This window comes from Gavialis gangeticus, unplaced genomic scaffold, assembly GCF_001723915.1.
Source record: "Gavialis gangeticus isolate Ggan-Ray unplaced genomic scaffold, GavGan_comp1, whole genome shotgun sequence".
NCBI lineage: Eukaryota > Metazoa > Chordata > Crocodylia > Gavialidae > Gavialis > Gavialis gangeticus.
The window spans coordinates 994,496-1,010,563 of record NW_017728992.1 but is presented as its reverse complement, the minus strand read 5'-3'; the positions used below and the strand labels follow the sequence as shown (position 1 = coordinate 1,010,563).

The window sequence follows — 16,068 nt, the reverse complement described above, 5'->3', positions numbered from 1 at the left end:
ACCTGTCAAGGGGTGGGACAGGTGCCCTGCACCCTGGTCACCAACTTGGGACCATAAGTCCTGCCTCTAACCCCTGAACTTTGCTACTTGAAGTCCCTCCCCTTGTCACAGAAGTACTCCTTTTGGGAGGAGGGAGGTTGCCATCTTGGAACTGGGGGAAAAAAGTGAACTACTCACCAAAACTCATTAAGCAGCCCTCCAGCCTCATTAATTGTCTATCCCTGGAGTGGGGTCTATGCTGTGCATAGTTAGCTTTCTCCTCCCTCATGCTGTGTTCCAGCCCAGCTGCAGTGGGGCAGGGAGTATGCTCATATGCTTCCTGGCACCCAAGTGCTGCTGTGTGATTCACGCAGGAAACAAGCCAAGAGCAGCCCAAAGAAATCAGGGGTGTGTTTTGCTCCCTGCTTGGCTGGGACTGATGCATGATTTCCCTCCCCGCAGGGGAGGGAGAGGGAGAAGCGGCAAAGCACACCAGATGCCTGTATGGAACTTCTGTCTCCAGAGAGCCACTTCACTTATTTCCCAAGCTAGTTTTTTCCCCCAGAGTGGCCACTTTTACTCTGGGCAAAAATACACTTGTGGTTTCTCCTGAGAGATAAGGGACTCTCCCTGGAGAAACTAAACATCTGCCCAAGGCCAATGACTCCTATTGAAGTCAAGGTTACAGGGTAAACTGATTAAAAATCTTTGGAATAAGTCTTATCATCTTTAAAAAAATATTTCCTATACTGATGTTTTAATACAGAACATTTTGAAAGAAATTTATTTTACTTATAACCATTTATATTTTTACATGGTCTCTTACGTATTATTCAGGTTGGCTTTCACTGACACCAAAGCAGAATCTATGCCATTTCAATTTAGTAGGGTTGATATGACCACCGCTTTCTACCTTTCCCCCAAGGTTTTTATTTATTTATTTATGTATTTTTACATACAGAATTTTACATTTTGGTCCAAACTGCTTGATTGTCCACTTTCATAGACTGGGGCCGGCCTGCCAGTCAAGTGGATCAGACCTACTAATAGCACATAATACTTTCAAAGTTTCAAAAGAAGATTAGAAATTTTTTGAGACTAAAAGATTTAAAGTTGATGTTCACAAATAAAACTGACTTACTTGATTTTAGAACATTCAAATTAAAATCCGCATCACTGTGTTCCTTCTCCAGAGGATTGGTGGAGAGGCCATGAATGAGAATAAATTTCTGAGCACAGATCCTGGTACAGGGCCAATGGAAGCAGCTAAACCATTGCCATTCAAGGATCCAAACTTTATGGTACGTATTTGATTTTATCAACTGGAAATTTGTTTAGTCACTGGTACCCAACCTTTTCACCCTGGGGAGGTGAAGCACCCTAATCTAGATGTATGAAGGAGGGAGCGCAGGAAAAACAGCCCAGTCCTGGTCTGGACATTCAGAGGGCGGGTGGCAGAGCAACCCCATTCCGGATGCATGGAGGGGATAGGGGTGGAGCAGCCCTGATCCAGATGCATGTAGGGGTGGGGGATGGAGCAGGCCGGCCCCAGTCTAGATACATGGGGGAAGCAAAGCAGCCATAGTCCCAACGTGGGTGGGGGTAACAGCCCAGCCCAGTCTGGATGTGTGGCAGTGAGGCCTAGCCCTGGTCCTCATTTGCTCCAATGGCCTAGGTGAGGCTGGATCCAGCTGCATGGAAATTCCACTGCACCCTGCTGTCATATTTTTCAACCCATGATGGAACCTTGCAGGTCCGGTTTCTTGGTTCCACAGAAGAGAGGTTAAGCACCCCTGCTTTGAGCCTTAAAATGAAATAAGTGCTAATATACTGTACTATTACTGCATTGCTATTGTTATTATTTTGAAAGTAATTTTAGGAGCCAAAGTCAGAAGTATCTTGTATCATCAGTTTTAAATCAATTATTTCCTTAAAAACTCATGCTATACTATGACCCAAAGTGTGCATTAAATTACAAAGCATGAAAATGATACTGGTCCAAGGGCAGGACATGTTATATGCTGTCCTGGAACACGGCCAAAATAGCACTGCTGGATCAAGGCACCTGTAACAGTTTTATGGTATGGTATCAAGGCTAGAAATGAACAATTTATACCGCTGTAAATCTAAGAGTCACATCCTTTCAATTATATGGAGCACTTGTTCCTAGCTAAGGCAGATTGCAGAATAATGAAACTAAAACTAAATCATTAATGTTTGTCTTTTTACACCATCTCACCAATTACAACACCAGCAAAACTTTAGGGCCATTCTTTCTGCTAGGACTAAAAACAAATACTTTGTATTCTGTCAAGGCAAGGCATTTCAGATTTCAGGTGAGAAGCAAAACTTAAGCAGTTCATGAATTTGGTAATGCAGAATTACATTGGAGATGGAGGCAAAGCAGGATGATAGCAAACGATGCAACTTTTTTGATTCTTGCCTTTCTTTTACAAATTTATCACCTTACTCTTTGGCAGAGCTAGAAACCCTTTGGCATACTATACAAACAGTCTTTGAACCAGTTGGCTTTTCATAGTGCTGTGCTAAATTGGTGCTTAGAAAGAGATTTTAATTTTTAATTTTAATTAAATCTAAGATTTAATTCACAGTGGGTACATGTAACAGGTCGCCTTCCCCAGCGCCATCTTCCCTGTTATCCGTACCCTACGTGGGGCGCCCTTGAAGTCCTCTTTAAGGCTTCTTGTGTCCCTCTCTCTACTCGCCTGATACGTCTTGATGGAAATGTTATACTGATGTTTTTGTAAGTGGGAGACTGCCTATTGTTTTTGTATGTTGGGGTCTTCTGCCACCACTGGCCTTGACCCCAGTCTTTTTCTAGCTAGGCCTCCCTGTCTAAACCTACCAGATAGGGTTTGACTCCAAGGCTCTAGCTCTTTAGTCTTGGGGCTCGTGGTCCTCCTTTTTCCTCCCAATAAAAGCACAACCTCCCTGGCCAAGAGGCCCGCCCACCAGCCCCACAGGTAGGGGATCACAAGTTCGAAGCTGGACAGTGACCCCAGACCTCCACCATCCCAGTCCAAAAAAACCCCAAAAACACACAGTCGCACCCCAGGTGCACCAGGCCACCCTGGCCTTTTTGGCTTGCACTCTCTGGTGCCAGGTCTGTGCCCCCGAATACTGCGCCTACGCAGGTGTCCGAGTTCCCACGCTATAGTGGAGCTCCAATGAGGCCTCCTCCTTCCCCAATAGCCTCACCCAAACCACCAGTGTTATTCAATAACAAAAAAAATATGAACAGTCCTGTCCATGGGCAATAACTGCCACCAAGAGAAATGTGATTAAAGAAGGCAGCACGCCAGCTTACATTTACGCAGGGATTCGTGCTTCTGCTCCCCACTGTCAGCTACAGTCCTTCTTCTGGGGTTGCTGCCGCTTCTCCGGGGTGCTCCATAGTTCCCCCCTCCAGCCTCTGGACCACTCACCAAGCCTCTTCATGGAGCTCAGGGACACACTCCTTCCCCTTTGGCTGCTGGCCCCTACTGTCGCCCAGCCCAGAGTGTTTATAGACCTGGCTGCCCCCTTCTGGTCACCTGACTAGCTGGCCAGGCTCAGCTTTTAACCCCCATCTTACCAGCATGCTGTGCCCAGAAAGTTCTTGTCTTAAAGGGACTGACATGACTTCTGGTAACAGGGCTAGGGTTCCCTGTTACAGTACATCTACACATGCTATTAATGCAACGCAATAAACTCCATTGCAGTTCATGCTGGAGTTTATCACTCCCAGGCACAGCGTTTACACTTGTACCCAGGACCACAGCATGTTGAGTCAGGGTGGCGCAGCCCTAGCTGGCAGGGGGTTCTGGTAGTCAGCTTGGCAGTCTGGAGCTGCTCCACCCTAGCTCATTGTGCTGTGTAGGGGCTGGCTGGGGCACGAGAGTGCTACAGTGCGGGGCTAGCCAGCATGCAGTCCCTACACTATATTCCCTTGTGTGCCAGCTAACCCCAATCACTGTCTACAAGGGTTACAGCAGAGTAAATAACTCTGCCATAGGATAGTACTTGTCAGGCAGTACTATCCTACTGTGGAGTTAAATTATTCTGGTCTAATAGTGTTGCACATGTAGACAGTGACACTTTACTGCGCAGCTAATTGATCAACTCTGCAGTAAAGCGCATGTGTAGATGTTCCCAGTGAGTAAGATATAGCCACCCCATTGCCTAACACCTGACCCATGAGGCCTCTGTTCATAAAACAAAGGGTACCAAATTGTCCCCTCAGTCACAGGTTGCTTTGTTTCTGACCATTTTTTACTGCAGTGTGAAGGGTGTTTAAACCACTGTTTCCTTTGCTGCTTCTTAAATTCTCTCTCAAGCAGCCTCTGGGATGTACAAAGCCTATCACATACCCAGCGCCTTTCCACATAGCTAGTCTGCAGAAATTAACTGATCCAGATGCCGCTGCTGGCTTCCGTGTCTCTGGGGAACGTCACTGCGTCGACTCGGAAAATGCTGATATCTGCATAAATCAGACGTGCATATGCGACTTATTAATACTGTTTCTGACATACAGTGAAGCTGCACTGAATTTGCCCTAGAATTGTCTTGGTCACTGCACAAACGTTAACTGAGAAGGAACCTGTAGAAGTTTATTCTAGATCAGTGATGCCCAGCCTTTTTCCCCAGTGGGCCAGATGGGTAGTGCCCAGTCCATCCGCAGAGTGGATTCAGCTGGTAGGCCTGATGCAGCACATGGGGCGGCACGATGGGGCCTGACCAGGCTGCAGAAGAAGGGGGAGGAGGGCATGGCCCAGCCCCAACCTAGCTACGCTGCGCTTAGGAATTTGGCAAAGGGAGAGGACTGGCTGTACCAGTTGCCACTGCTCCCACACCACCAAATTTCCCAACCCACGTGGAGCCTCGCAACCTGGATGCCATGGCTCTGTGGGCCGAATCTGGACCAGAAGCCAGGGGCTGAGCACCTTTGTTCTAGACCCTTATCTCCAGGACCTGCCATTAACAACTCTGCTGATGACCTAAAACATTTTCATTTGAATTTAATATCATTGGGCAAAACATAGTATCAAGTAATTCAAAAATTTAAAACTATGCCAGAAGCTAAGAACTGGTAGCTCCCAGATGGAATTTCTGGTTGCAGATTTCACAATGAAAATGAATGAAGAAAGAAATTGCCCTTTTAAAAGCATGGTTATCAAAATACTTGGATTTAAGACATGATACTGCAAGTCACCGTCAGCCTGCTGGTCACCAAATGTTCAAGGAATTAATAGTAGGATAGAGGGCCATTCTCCAGCAGGTCACCAGTACCAGCACAGCTTAGTGCATGCACACTTGATAGTTGTTGTCATTTTACTGTTTTCATGTGAGGTGAGACTCTGGTCTCTTTCTTAGCGGACATAAGCTTGTGTCAGTTCAGTTGTAGGCAGCCTGAACAGAGAGGTCCAGTACTGAAAGAGAAGTACTGTCCTGTATACCTAAAGGAGATCACTGCCAATCAGGTTCATGAACAAATATAGTAAATCATGAACTGCCAGGGCCTTTCCTGCCAACAAAGGGTGCAGACAAATGTAATTTATGAAACATTTCAAAGCATAATGGGTTTGGAACATTTAAAAAGTGGGATGTTTCCACTGCTGACAGACATACAGCCCCCATCATATTTGGTTGGAGTGCTTCAAAAAAACCAGGGTAGCAGCGTGCTTTTCGGCAAGGGTGCTTGACAGGGGCTGCAGTGAGCTACAGCTCCCCTGTCCCTACAGGACTGCTGTTGCTCTGCAGCTTCCCTCTTCTGGAAGCTGTGGCTGTACTGCTCCCTCCAACTCCCTTATCAGTGATTGCTCTCCTGTGCCTTCTGCCTCTGTTTTCCCCAAGCTGCAACTGGTAGACCAGAGGCTCTCCTGTCCCCCAGCTGGAGGATTGGGGCTAGAGAGTAGGAATCATGTTTCTGGAAGTGGGAGTATAGAGCTTTCTAGCTCCAGGGGCAGCAGCAGAGGCCAGGGTGCAGGGAGACTAGGGGGAGGAAGGGATAAGAGTGCTGCATTGTGGAGTTCCAGGTAAACCAACCTACCATACCAGTATAAGGTGGAACAAAGTGGTACAAAATAGTACCTGCTCCCTTCAGATACATTATTGTCACTCTTTGGAGCATTTTATCCTACCTGTATATATGTATGCTGGCCTTTTGAAAAGTTTCAAAAATGTTTAATTGTTATATCTGTCTACAGCCAAAGCCAATAGTTTGGTGGCACCCTTACAAGAAATACTCAAGTGTTTTAGGCCCTGGGTTGGGTTGTGCAGCTCACGAGAACTCATCAGCTTTTGAGGGACCTCATACAGGTGTAGACATCCAAAACCAAAAGTGAAGTTATACAGCTTTGCACTCTAAACAGATAACACAAGCCTATGATCTTAGGGCATGTCTACAATGCATAATGTAGTGCCACACGGAGATATGTGCTCCTGCCTGTGTAACACACTCCATTTCTTATCAGGGCCAATGAGTACTCTACTACTACTATGGCTATGCTGCTTCCTGTTTGCTTCCTGTATTCAAGCTAGCTCAGGCCCTGTCTCCAGAGCACTGTACTGGTGTCATGTACACACATCCTTAATTTAGTTCACTACTTTAAAGCCCTTTTTGTGCAGCAGTTTTTAGCTGAATTGTCAGCAAATATTCATGGTGCCTCTTACATGACATTCCCTAGGTACTTCTTGCAAATATTTTTAAATTGTTTGAACAGCCAAATATTCAAATCTAGTACAGCATATTTTTGTTGTTCCTTTTAATTAGAAACCATAATTCTTCAGAGTAATATGTCATTTCTAATTTTGCTATAGATAAGCAAATTAACAATTTGATCAGAGAACTCTGTGAAATTCTGAAAATGGGTATAAACCATATTTAATTTGGTGTTTTTATTTCATACATTCTTTATTTCTACCTCTCCCACAATGCAGAAAAAAGACAACTGAATTATCTATCAGATACAGCCTACCACATGGTTGAAAGGGGACAGGGAGGGTGGAAATCACATTTGGATTGTGGGAGTAAGGTTTTTCTTTGAAGCTCTGTATGTTGTTATAATGAAAACTGCGTAAACTGGTATTCATTATAATTAGGGGTTTTTTATCTTGCATGTCTGCCATGAAATTTACTAAAACTGACCATTCCAAAAATTGTTGGACAGAGAAAACAGGATTCAAAGTAGCAACAAAATTTGGGGTGTGCTTCATAGCCTAGTGAAGTTATCCAGGTCCTCTCATTGGTCCTAAGTGACAACAATCATAAAAATACATGCCTTAAGTTTGCAGCAGGGAGAGGGAAGTACATACTGTGATTCTGAAACATGATAACACATCTATTTCCATCCTATAAATCAACAGTATCTTTCTGACAATGTTATCTCTGTTACAAAGGTGTTAGTTTTATAGTAAAATGTTCCATGTGTTTTTCCTATTGGATATTCATTATGAAAAAAGTTGCTATATCTCACTGGCTCACAAGTATCCTCCAAGAGTGCAGAGTTAACTCCGCAGAATATTTTTTCATAATAAATCTCATTCCTTTATCATTTCCACCTCCTTCGGTTCTCATACACTTTACACACTAATTTATAACATAAATCACAGCAAAAATGCATCTGCAGAACTTTGTGAGAATTTTGATAAGGCTGATGTGGCAGGTAGCAATTATTAAGCAAGATAACACCACCTCTCCAGTTGTAAAAATATTTTCTTTTCAGAGGTGAAACTGAGAAGCTGTGTCCTTTGATCATGAGAAATACTACAGTATGTTGTGGATCCTCTGCATCTGGATGGACATAAATAAATTACTTCATAGCAGTCACATTTGATAACTGAAATTACCATTATAATAAGTGTAGCAAGCCTTTCTTTAGTACAGCTTTCAAAATGCAAACTAGCCTTGCTAGCACAACATTCCATTACTCTTTTTCTATTCTTCTGTCTCTTTCCATTTGAAAGAAAAATAAGATTTCCAGAAAGCTTCTCATAGCATTGATTACATTTTGTAAGGTCGATTTTGTTTTCACAATCACTTTAAACTTACAAGAGACACAGCTTCACCTGTAATTTTGTACATGCAATCTAAAGGATGGTGAATCACAATTTTGGATACATCCCCACACTAATAAGTTTTAATATAATGGAAGGTGCATGAGTACTGAATCTGGTCAGCTCAGACTCATGCTAACCATATTGATTTTTCTATTTCAAAGTAAAAAGAAGATTTTCATTTCCTTTAGCTAATCCCAAACATAGTAGTTTTGACACAGTCCAAAAAAAGCTTTATTTTCCCTGTAACCAAGAGTAAAGTGTACAGTGTGGTAGTTTACTGATTAAGTGAGGCGAACAAATAGTTCATGACAAGATGAAGCATGTCTCATATTTTTCTGAAATAAAAATGTCATATTTTGAAATAATATGTATTTTTTCTCTAAACACCACATTTTAATTCTAGCACTCTGGCATTGGTGGAGCAGCAGCTGGCAAGAAGAACAGAACTTGGAAGAACCTAAAACAAATTCTTGCTTCTGAAAGGGCATTACCATGGCAACTAAATGATCCTAGCTGTAAGCTGCTTAGATGTTTTGCATGTATTTATAAACAATAAAATCCACACAAATAACTTTCTTTAAAATGAGCGTAAAATTGTTGCATCTATGCATGCAGGAACCCAGTTGAACAGATTCCAGCAATTCATTCAGAATAGCCTGGCCCCACTATCACCACCAAATGGAGTTACTTGAAAAAGTGTTGGAAAGTTTGTTTGAGAGACATGAGGAGGATGCAAGGCTATTAAAACCTAGTCCTAAATGGCTTATTCAGGTCAAGATGTTGTCACTTTTGCTCGACCTGAGTAACAACCTACTTTACAAATAGCCCCTACTGGTATGTATAAACGTACCTGTCACTTTACTGACTTCAGCTTGTATAGATATACGCCAGCTACCTTTAAACTTTCTAGCCCAAGTTTGCTAGCTGTGCAAGTGCTGCAGCATGAAGTTCAGTACAGGTATTTGGAACCTCAGAATGACCTCTGTGTGGGGCACCAAAAAACCTATACAATATTTCCTTGGCATATAAAATGGAAGGGTGGGTGTATTTTCATGTTAATGCTCACTAGCACTGTTTGGCATGATGTAGACATTCCCGTAGTCTACTCAGTAAGTGACTTTACTCAGCATAAGCAAAACCCAGAATCAGAGAATTGGGCCCTTGGTTTTTACTCCAGTAGTCTGTAAGAACTGACTAAGTACACTGGAGTGCGCACACATGTATACGTCAGACCCCGTGCATCATCTAAATATAACTTGTCATTTTACAAGTTATTTTAGACGTGACTGTTTGGAATAAAATGTAGACAACTCTGTTCCTGGCTATTATAACTGACAATCCTTGTATAGTGTCATTTCCCCTCCATTCTATTTACAGTAGTAAATTTTCATTAAAAAAAAAAGCAAATGTAGAAACAAATGTAATTGCATATCTAAAAAAACAGCTGCCTGAAGCATTAATACCTTTTGAATTATAGTCTTAAAATGCACACCATGATTAAAAGATCTGATCTCCTAAATTGGAATGCTTCAGCCATAAATTCTCATTGCAGGGAGGAAATCTCGTACATGTCATTGGGGGGGAGGAAACTTACTATATGAAAGATATTTTACAGATCCCAATACGTTATAGAATTGGGAATTTAACTACTGATGCATTAAGGCTGTTTGCATATAAAAGCAGTTAGTATTTGTGTCTAAGGGAAGCCAAAAAATAGCAATTTCCAGAATTAAATCTAAATGTTGAGACAATTTTCTAGGTCATTGACCAGGCTTAAAGTGGTACATGCTTAAAGATTTATCTGATTTAAAAGATTACTTGCTTTTCTGGATTATGCTATTTCAGCGCGTCAGTCTTGAGCAACATTTGTTGGTCTTAACCTATGGCAGGCATAACAAATGGCTATTTTTGCAAATATCTTTAACCTCAAGCAAAGCTGTCAAGACTCGCATATAAGTAACATGTTTGCTATGTAATAGAAATAGCCTTCTAGCATTTTTCTTTATTTACGGGCCAGTTCTGTACTTGCTGGTTAGGTGAATGGGATCAGGGCCTTAGCACAGTATAACAGGTTAAAAGCTTTTCAGGGGTAAATTCTGCTTATTGCATCTTTGTCCTGGTACTTTTAGTTTAACACATTTAAAGTCAGTGTTTTAAATCTATGTCTGTTATCTCCTCAAGTGTGTTTTTAACAAGTTTAGCTTACTGGAATCGCACTGGCAAGCAAGAATGCAGGAGGTAACCTTTTCTTCCCTTCTCTTTTTGGCGTACCTCTAGATTTTAATATTGATGCTCCTCCTTCCTTTAAACCAGCCAAGAAATACTCTGACATTTCAGGACTTCCTGTAAGTATTTTTTCCTTGTCTACAATTGCCATCTCATTTTTCACAACACAAAGCAAAGACTGTTAACAGCGTTACTCAGTTTAGTCAGGCCCCATTAGAATATGCCTAAACAGATTAAGGGCAAAATCCAGATTGGTCCCGTAGGTGCTTAGACGGGATTTAAGCAGAAGACAGACATCTGTTTTCAGAAAAATGGTCCATACAGGATCTGTTCCTGAACCTGCAAAAACCCTTAGGCATCCAAATTCATTCAGTATCACTTTGGACACTTTGGCTGTGGACTAAGTCCCTGAGTCTCCAATATTTGGGCTTCTGTACATGGTTGGAAGTGGTCTAGTTTGAGCACTTAGACTCCTGACTCCCATCTAAGCTGTCCCAGTTCAGAATGGACATGTAGGGCGCTGAGAAGTGATGTTTGTCGCACGATCAATTCCTTGAAAGTGCTCTACAGCCGTGCCCGAACAGAAGTGCATGGCTGCAGAGGGCTTTAAAAATGTGCCAAATTAACCGTCATGTAATGAGAGTTCAGATGAAAGTGCTCGAAAGCAGAGCACCTTCATTAACTTCTGTCTGTCCCTGTGCGCAATCAGGGCTGGGCTGATGCAGCCCAGCCCCACCCCCAGTGCTGTCTGCAAGAAGGAAGGGGAAGAAGGGAGGGGGAGGGAGCTGCAGGCTGGGGTTTACCCAGCTTGAGTTGGAGATGAGGGCAGGTAGATTGGAGCCCCCTTACCTTGCCTGCTCCTGCAGATAGTACTGGAACTGGGAGGGAGGCAGGGCTAAGGGAGAGAGGCTATGGGCAGGCAGCTCCTGGATCAATTCAAAGTAGAGCTCGATTCCCCACCTTCCCCAACCCAATAGTGAATATCTGTTGGGTCCAGGGGGGAGTCGCTTTAAATCATGCCACTTTCTGTGAAGCACCATGAGAGTGGGGAGCTACAAATCTTGTCAGCAGCTAGGATGTCACCAAAACTGTATTTAAGTTCCTGGAGGGACCTAATCCATTAAGTGTCTTTGGAACATATAGCATCGAGTTTAGTGCAGAGTGACACTGAAGAGTAGACTCTGTCCCTGCTCTGTGTAGCATTCAATTCAGCCATGATTCTGGAAAAAAATCTTTTTTTCCTGTCATTCTGCCTTTCCAAAGCAAGGCACATGTGGTTGATATGCAAGAAAATGTGGTGTGTATGTTGGTATGTACATAACATCCTTAGAAGTTGAATGTCAACTTATCCTTACCACTGTCACAACTGCTGGTAAGTTGGCAGCAGCTTGTGGCTGAGCAGTGGCCCAGTTTGGTGGCAGCAGTGACAGGATTAAAGCCTGAGTTGTGGTGTTTGCAAGAAGAGTTAAGTAGCTGAGCAGCACTCTGCCCCTCTTGCATGCAACCAGAGCTCAGCACAGAGCCATCCCCTTGCAACCATTAACAGTGCCCCATGCTTCCATTCTAGTGTAGAAATCCACTTCCTACTTTAAAACACAGACCCCAGTCTTGGAGGGGTAGTTTTTGGGAAAGAGCATGTGCATGGTATGCAAGTAAATGTGATTATCAGTGAACCATTCAAGTAATGAGCACCATAGAAAAACTAATTAGAAAATAAATAATTAAATCTTCAGAGCAAGGTTTGAATAGCTTGAATACAGGCTGAGGCCATGCACTGAACAATGAGGAGAAAACAAATGTTTGAACACCTAATTATATGGGCACTGTTGTCTTCCCTTCTCTTAGTAAATGTAGTGAACGCTTTTTTCAGGGCATCATCTGTGTCCCTCCTCGCAGACCCTAAAGAATGACTAAAGATTCATACAGTGGCAAAAAAACTCAGACAGGTTTATTACCTGCAAAACACCAACTCCCTAACATTCATGTCCAAGAAGCCAGAAGTTTTTAACCCCAGATCTGGTGGCAAGACACAGGCAAAACTCACATATTGTTATTCCCTAGATCTGAAGCAAAAGTTCCAAAAGTTTCCAGTCTCTCTCTTATATGGAGAATCAAAACAATTTTTTTCATAGATGATTCATAGTTGCTAGGGTTGGAGGGGACCTCAACAGATCATTGAGTCCGACCCCCTGCCCTGGGCAGGAAAGAGTGCTAGGATCAGATGACCCCAGCCAGATGCCTATCCAACTTTCTCTTGAAGACCTCCAAGGTAGGGGAGAGCACCACCTCCCTTGGAAGCCCATTCCAAATTCTGGCCACCCTTACCGTGAAGAAGTTCTTCCTGATGTCTAGTTTAAATCTGCTCTGTCAGTTTGTGACCATTGTTCCTTGTTACCCCAAGAGGCGCCCTGGTGAACAGACCAACATTTTGAACATGTCATACCTTTACATAGCAAACAAACATCTTTAATTACCATTATCCTCATGCCTCTTGTCATTATCATATGTTTTCTAGACTCTCTGGCAGTATCCTTAACCATCAAATTTACCAGGGGTCTTATAGGCACATTCCAGGCTAAGCCTTGGGAGAGTGAGAGGTCAGCCTTCAGTGAGGCCTGCTTTGGTCAAGGATCTAGCAAAGATTTTATATGAGTTGTAAATGCATTGATCAATGTTTGTATTAAATCAATACCCCAGCAAGGCCTACAAGCAGCACCCATCCATTCTATTCACTGAATGAGGCAGGGATCCTGGTGCAGAAAAAGGGTACTTGATCACGGACACGCAGAGAGGATTTATAAATAACCTTAGCACTGGCATTTCTTGACTGTACAGCCTTATATTTTTACATTGTTTTTGATTAAATAAACTATAGATGGAGGGAAATTCCTAGCACAGTTCTTTGAGCAATGGTAAACCTTGAAGCTAGAGAGGGGATCTGACTATTCATCCAACCATGCACTTCCCACCTAGCACAAAGCACATAACTCTTTCCTCTTCCCTCACCCACCATGAATGACTTCCTGTCAGCCAGGAATACTTTCATATTTATACTGCTAGTTAACTTATTTTGTTACAGTAGCATGTCAGTTCCCTGACCAGTTTTCAGTTGTACGATGGTACCAAGTAATAAAGAAGAAAGTCCTTAGCCCATAGATCTTTCCATCTACCTCAGACAAGGGACCCAATGCATGGATGAAGCAGACAATAAGGGGAGCGTGGTGACTGTCTTGCAACACTGACACATTTTAGCAGGAAAGCTGCAATCACAGGTGGAGTTGAGCATCTATTTCATATCTCCTCCCCTTACAGTTGCTCTGCAGGTGTTAGCAGCAGCCATTCTAGGTACTGTTTGGATTACAGTAATATGTCTAGCCTTGTGCATAGGAGATAAAGAGTCCAATTTTATGGAGGAGTGCTGTCTGACGGTTGGGGGGATTAATAGCAAAGGCCCTTAACTACTGCAGCATCTCAGAGAGCTGTATCTCTTCCCCACTAGCCCTAGACCATCATCAGAATTAGCCAGAAATATTGACTAAACAGGCTGTTGATGTTTCTAACTACTTTGTAAAGATTTGTTAAATTTTAGCTAGCCAGGACATAAGGAAACAAGGTAAAGTTCTCTTGACTCCAGCAGACTCCTACCTCTACTTCCCCAACCTCCATTACCGAGCTGCAGAAATGTAACTTTTCCAGGATTATACAAATAATCTCTGTAATTTTAAAGGCTGCTTTCAGCATGCTCTAATTTTCTTTCCTTTTTACTCTCGGTTTTTCAAATTTTCCATCTACAGAGAGAGACAAATTACCGTGAGACAAATTTTTTATTTTGCTTATGGCTGGGAGGTTTCTTTGGAAGATGTTTTAAAAAATCACACACAACCATCTTTCTTATTAAGATAAGAAAGACAATATGGTCTTTAAATTGCTGAGCCAAAACTATTTCATAAGTAGCACTAAATTTACTTACAGAATCACTTCCTTAAAGAGGTAATGCCAGGGTTACTAAAATATTTAAAAACCAAATACAAAAACTTTCTCCCCTAAACACCTGTGGGAAATCCAGTAGCATTTTCATGAATAAACAGTTCCAGTTAAGAATACAGCATTCCCCAAGAATATTTATTTGATATAACTCATGCAGGGAACAATAACATTATCTAACTTGCGTTTTGATGCAGTCTTCATTTTGTTCTCTTAAATAAATAGTTCCAAATTCTGTTGAGTCTCTTTCTGTGGGATGATAGAGGGAATCAAATCCCTTAGGGTAGGGACAGACATTACACATAAGCTGGTTTAAGTGATCAGAAACTGGTTTAAACCTATAACAGAACATAAGTTCAGTGAACATAAAACCAGTTTCAAAATGGCTGAAACTGGTTTGAGATATACCTGGTTGAATGTAGGATCAGACTTAACTGATTTGGGTCAGACTGGTTTATGCAGTGTCTGTCCCAGACCCCTTCCTGGTTTAAGTTAAACCAGAGTCCCCCAACATCCCTGATGCTTTGCAGCCCTGCGCTGGGCTCTGTACTGCAGAGAACAGGCTGACCCTGTCCCTCTCCTCCCTAACCAGAGCTCTGTTGGAGACTGGAAGCATGCAGCATCTGCCTAGCTTCCCTTGCTGCTCACTGCTCAAGCAGAGATCCACCCTCCCTCTCTCACTCCCATCTCTCACAGCACGGACCCCAGCCCCAAGAACCCTAGGCATGCTAGCTAATTCTGAGAGGTGTTTGTGTCTCCAGTTTCACTGGGACAGGCAGACAGAACAATGTCCACTTAGGGCTTTTTGAAGCTAATCAACAAGTCAGCTGGTAATGTCCTTCCATTCCTTCCTTGGAAAAAGCTGTTTAAGAAGAGCTTGAACTAATGAGAGAAGCTTTTGTTTTACTGATGGGCTGATAAACACTGTGTTATCAGGCCCCTACTAGTTTTATCAGCCCCTTGCTGGTTTGCAGTCCTGTCAGGTTTGCAGACAGTAAGAAGAAGCAGGGAGAGGGAGATTGAAAAGCTCAGTATCATCAACAGATGCATGCACTGCACACACACCCTTTGCCTCAGAGTGCTAGCTGGAGGCTGGGGACTGGCAACACTCCCACCCTTGAACAGCAAACAGGGAAAAACCTGGGACAGACCAGGCCAGGGTGAGGGTTTACACCCCTCCCTAATCAAAGCATCCTGCTGGGGCCTGGCCACGGCCCCCTCAGATCAGCACTATGAAAGGGAAGGGAGGGCTTCTCTGGCACCCCCCAGCTTCTAGCCTGAGCCACTACAGGCATATACCTGCATTTCTTGAGTCCAGAGGGAATGACTGTACCACTACAAACCAGTTCAGCCTAGCCAGGTTAGACTAACCTGCAAAGATTGAATCAATTCAGGCTCAGGCTTTTTGAATGTCTGTCCTTAGCCCTGATGGGCAACCAGCTTATATTTTTAATGCAGTCATCTCTAAACTTTCAAAAAAACTTGTTTACACACAGTATTTGCATGCAGTCTATTCTGTTGAAGCTGGGAAGATGGGCTTTTGATTATATTTGTATACAAAACAAATAATCTAAAGCAGATAAAACATTTATTCAGTTGCTTGAACTTCTCTGCCTTTTTTAAAAAAAGGGTATCAGCCTCGTTGCTATAGAAACAGACCAAGATAATTACAAATATTTCAAGCATAATAAAGTACCTGCAGCTTTTGATTTAGTTTACAAAATGCAGGGAACATTCTTTCTTACAACATTGCATAACTCTACTTTTATCTCTTTTAATTGCTTCTGAAACATTTTGTGAAGTTCTAATTTTATGATTGCT

The 16,068-nt window shown here is 42.7% G+C and overlaps 1 protein-coding gene across 1 annotated transcript in view; it reads left to right on the top strand.

The window, feature by feature from the left end:
* Window positions 1–1,172: 1,172 nt before the first annotated feature.
* Window positions 1,173–16,068, top strand: part of INO80C (INO80 complex subunit C) — a 23,627-nt gene continuing 8,731 nt past the window's right edge. Inside the window, exons 1-3 of the mRNA XM_019520600.1 lie at window positions 1,173–1,280; window positions 8,441–8,552; window positions 10,315–10,382. Coding sequence (XP_019376145.1) covers window positions 1,191–1,280; window positions 8,441–8,552; window positions 10,315–10,382 — 270 coding nt within the window. The 5' untranslated portion in view covers window positions 1,173–1,190. The remainder of the gene's footprint in view (window positions 1,281–8,440; window positions 8,553–10,314; window positions 10,383–16,068) is intronic.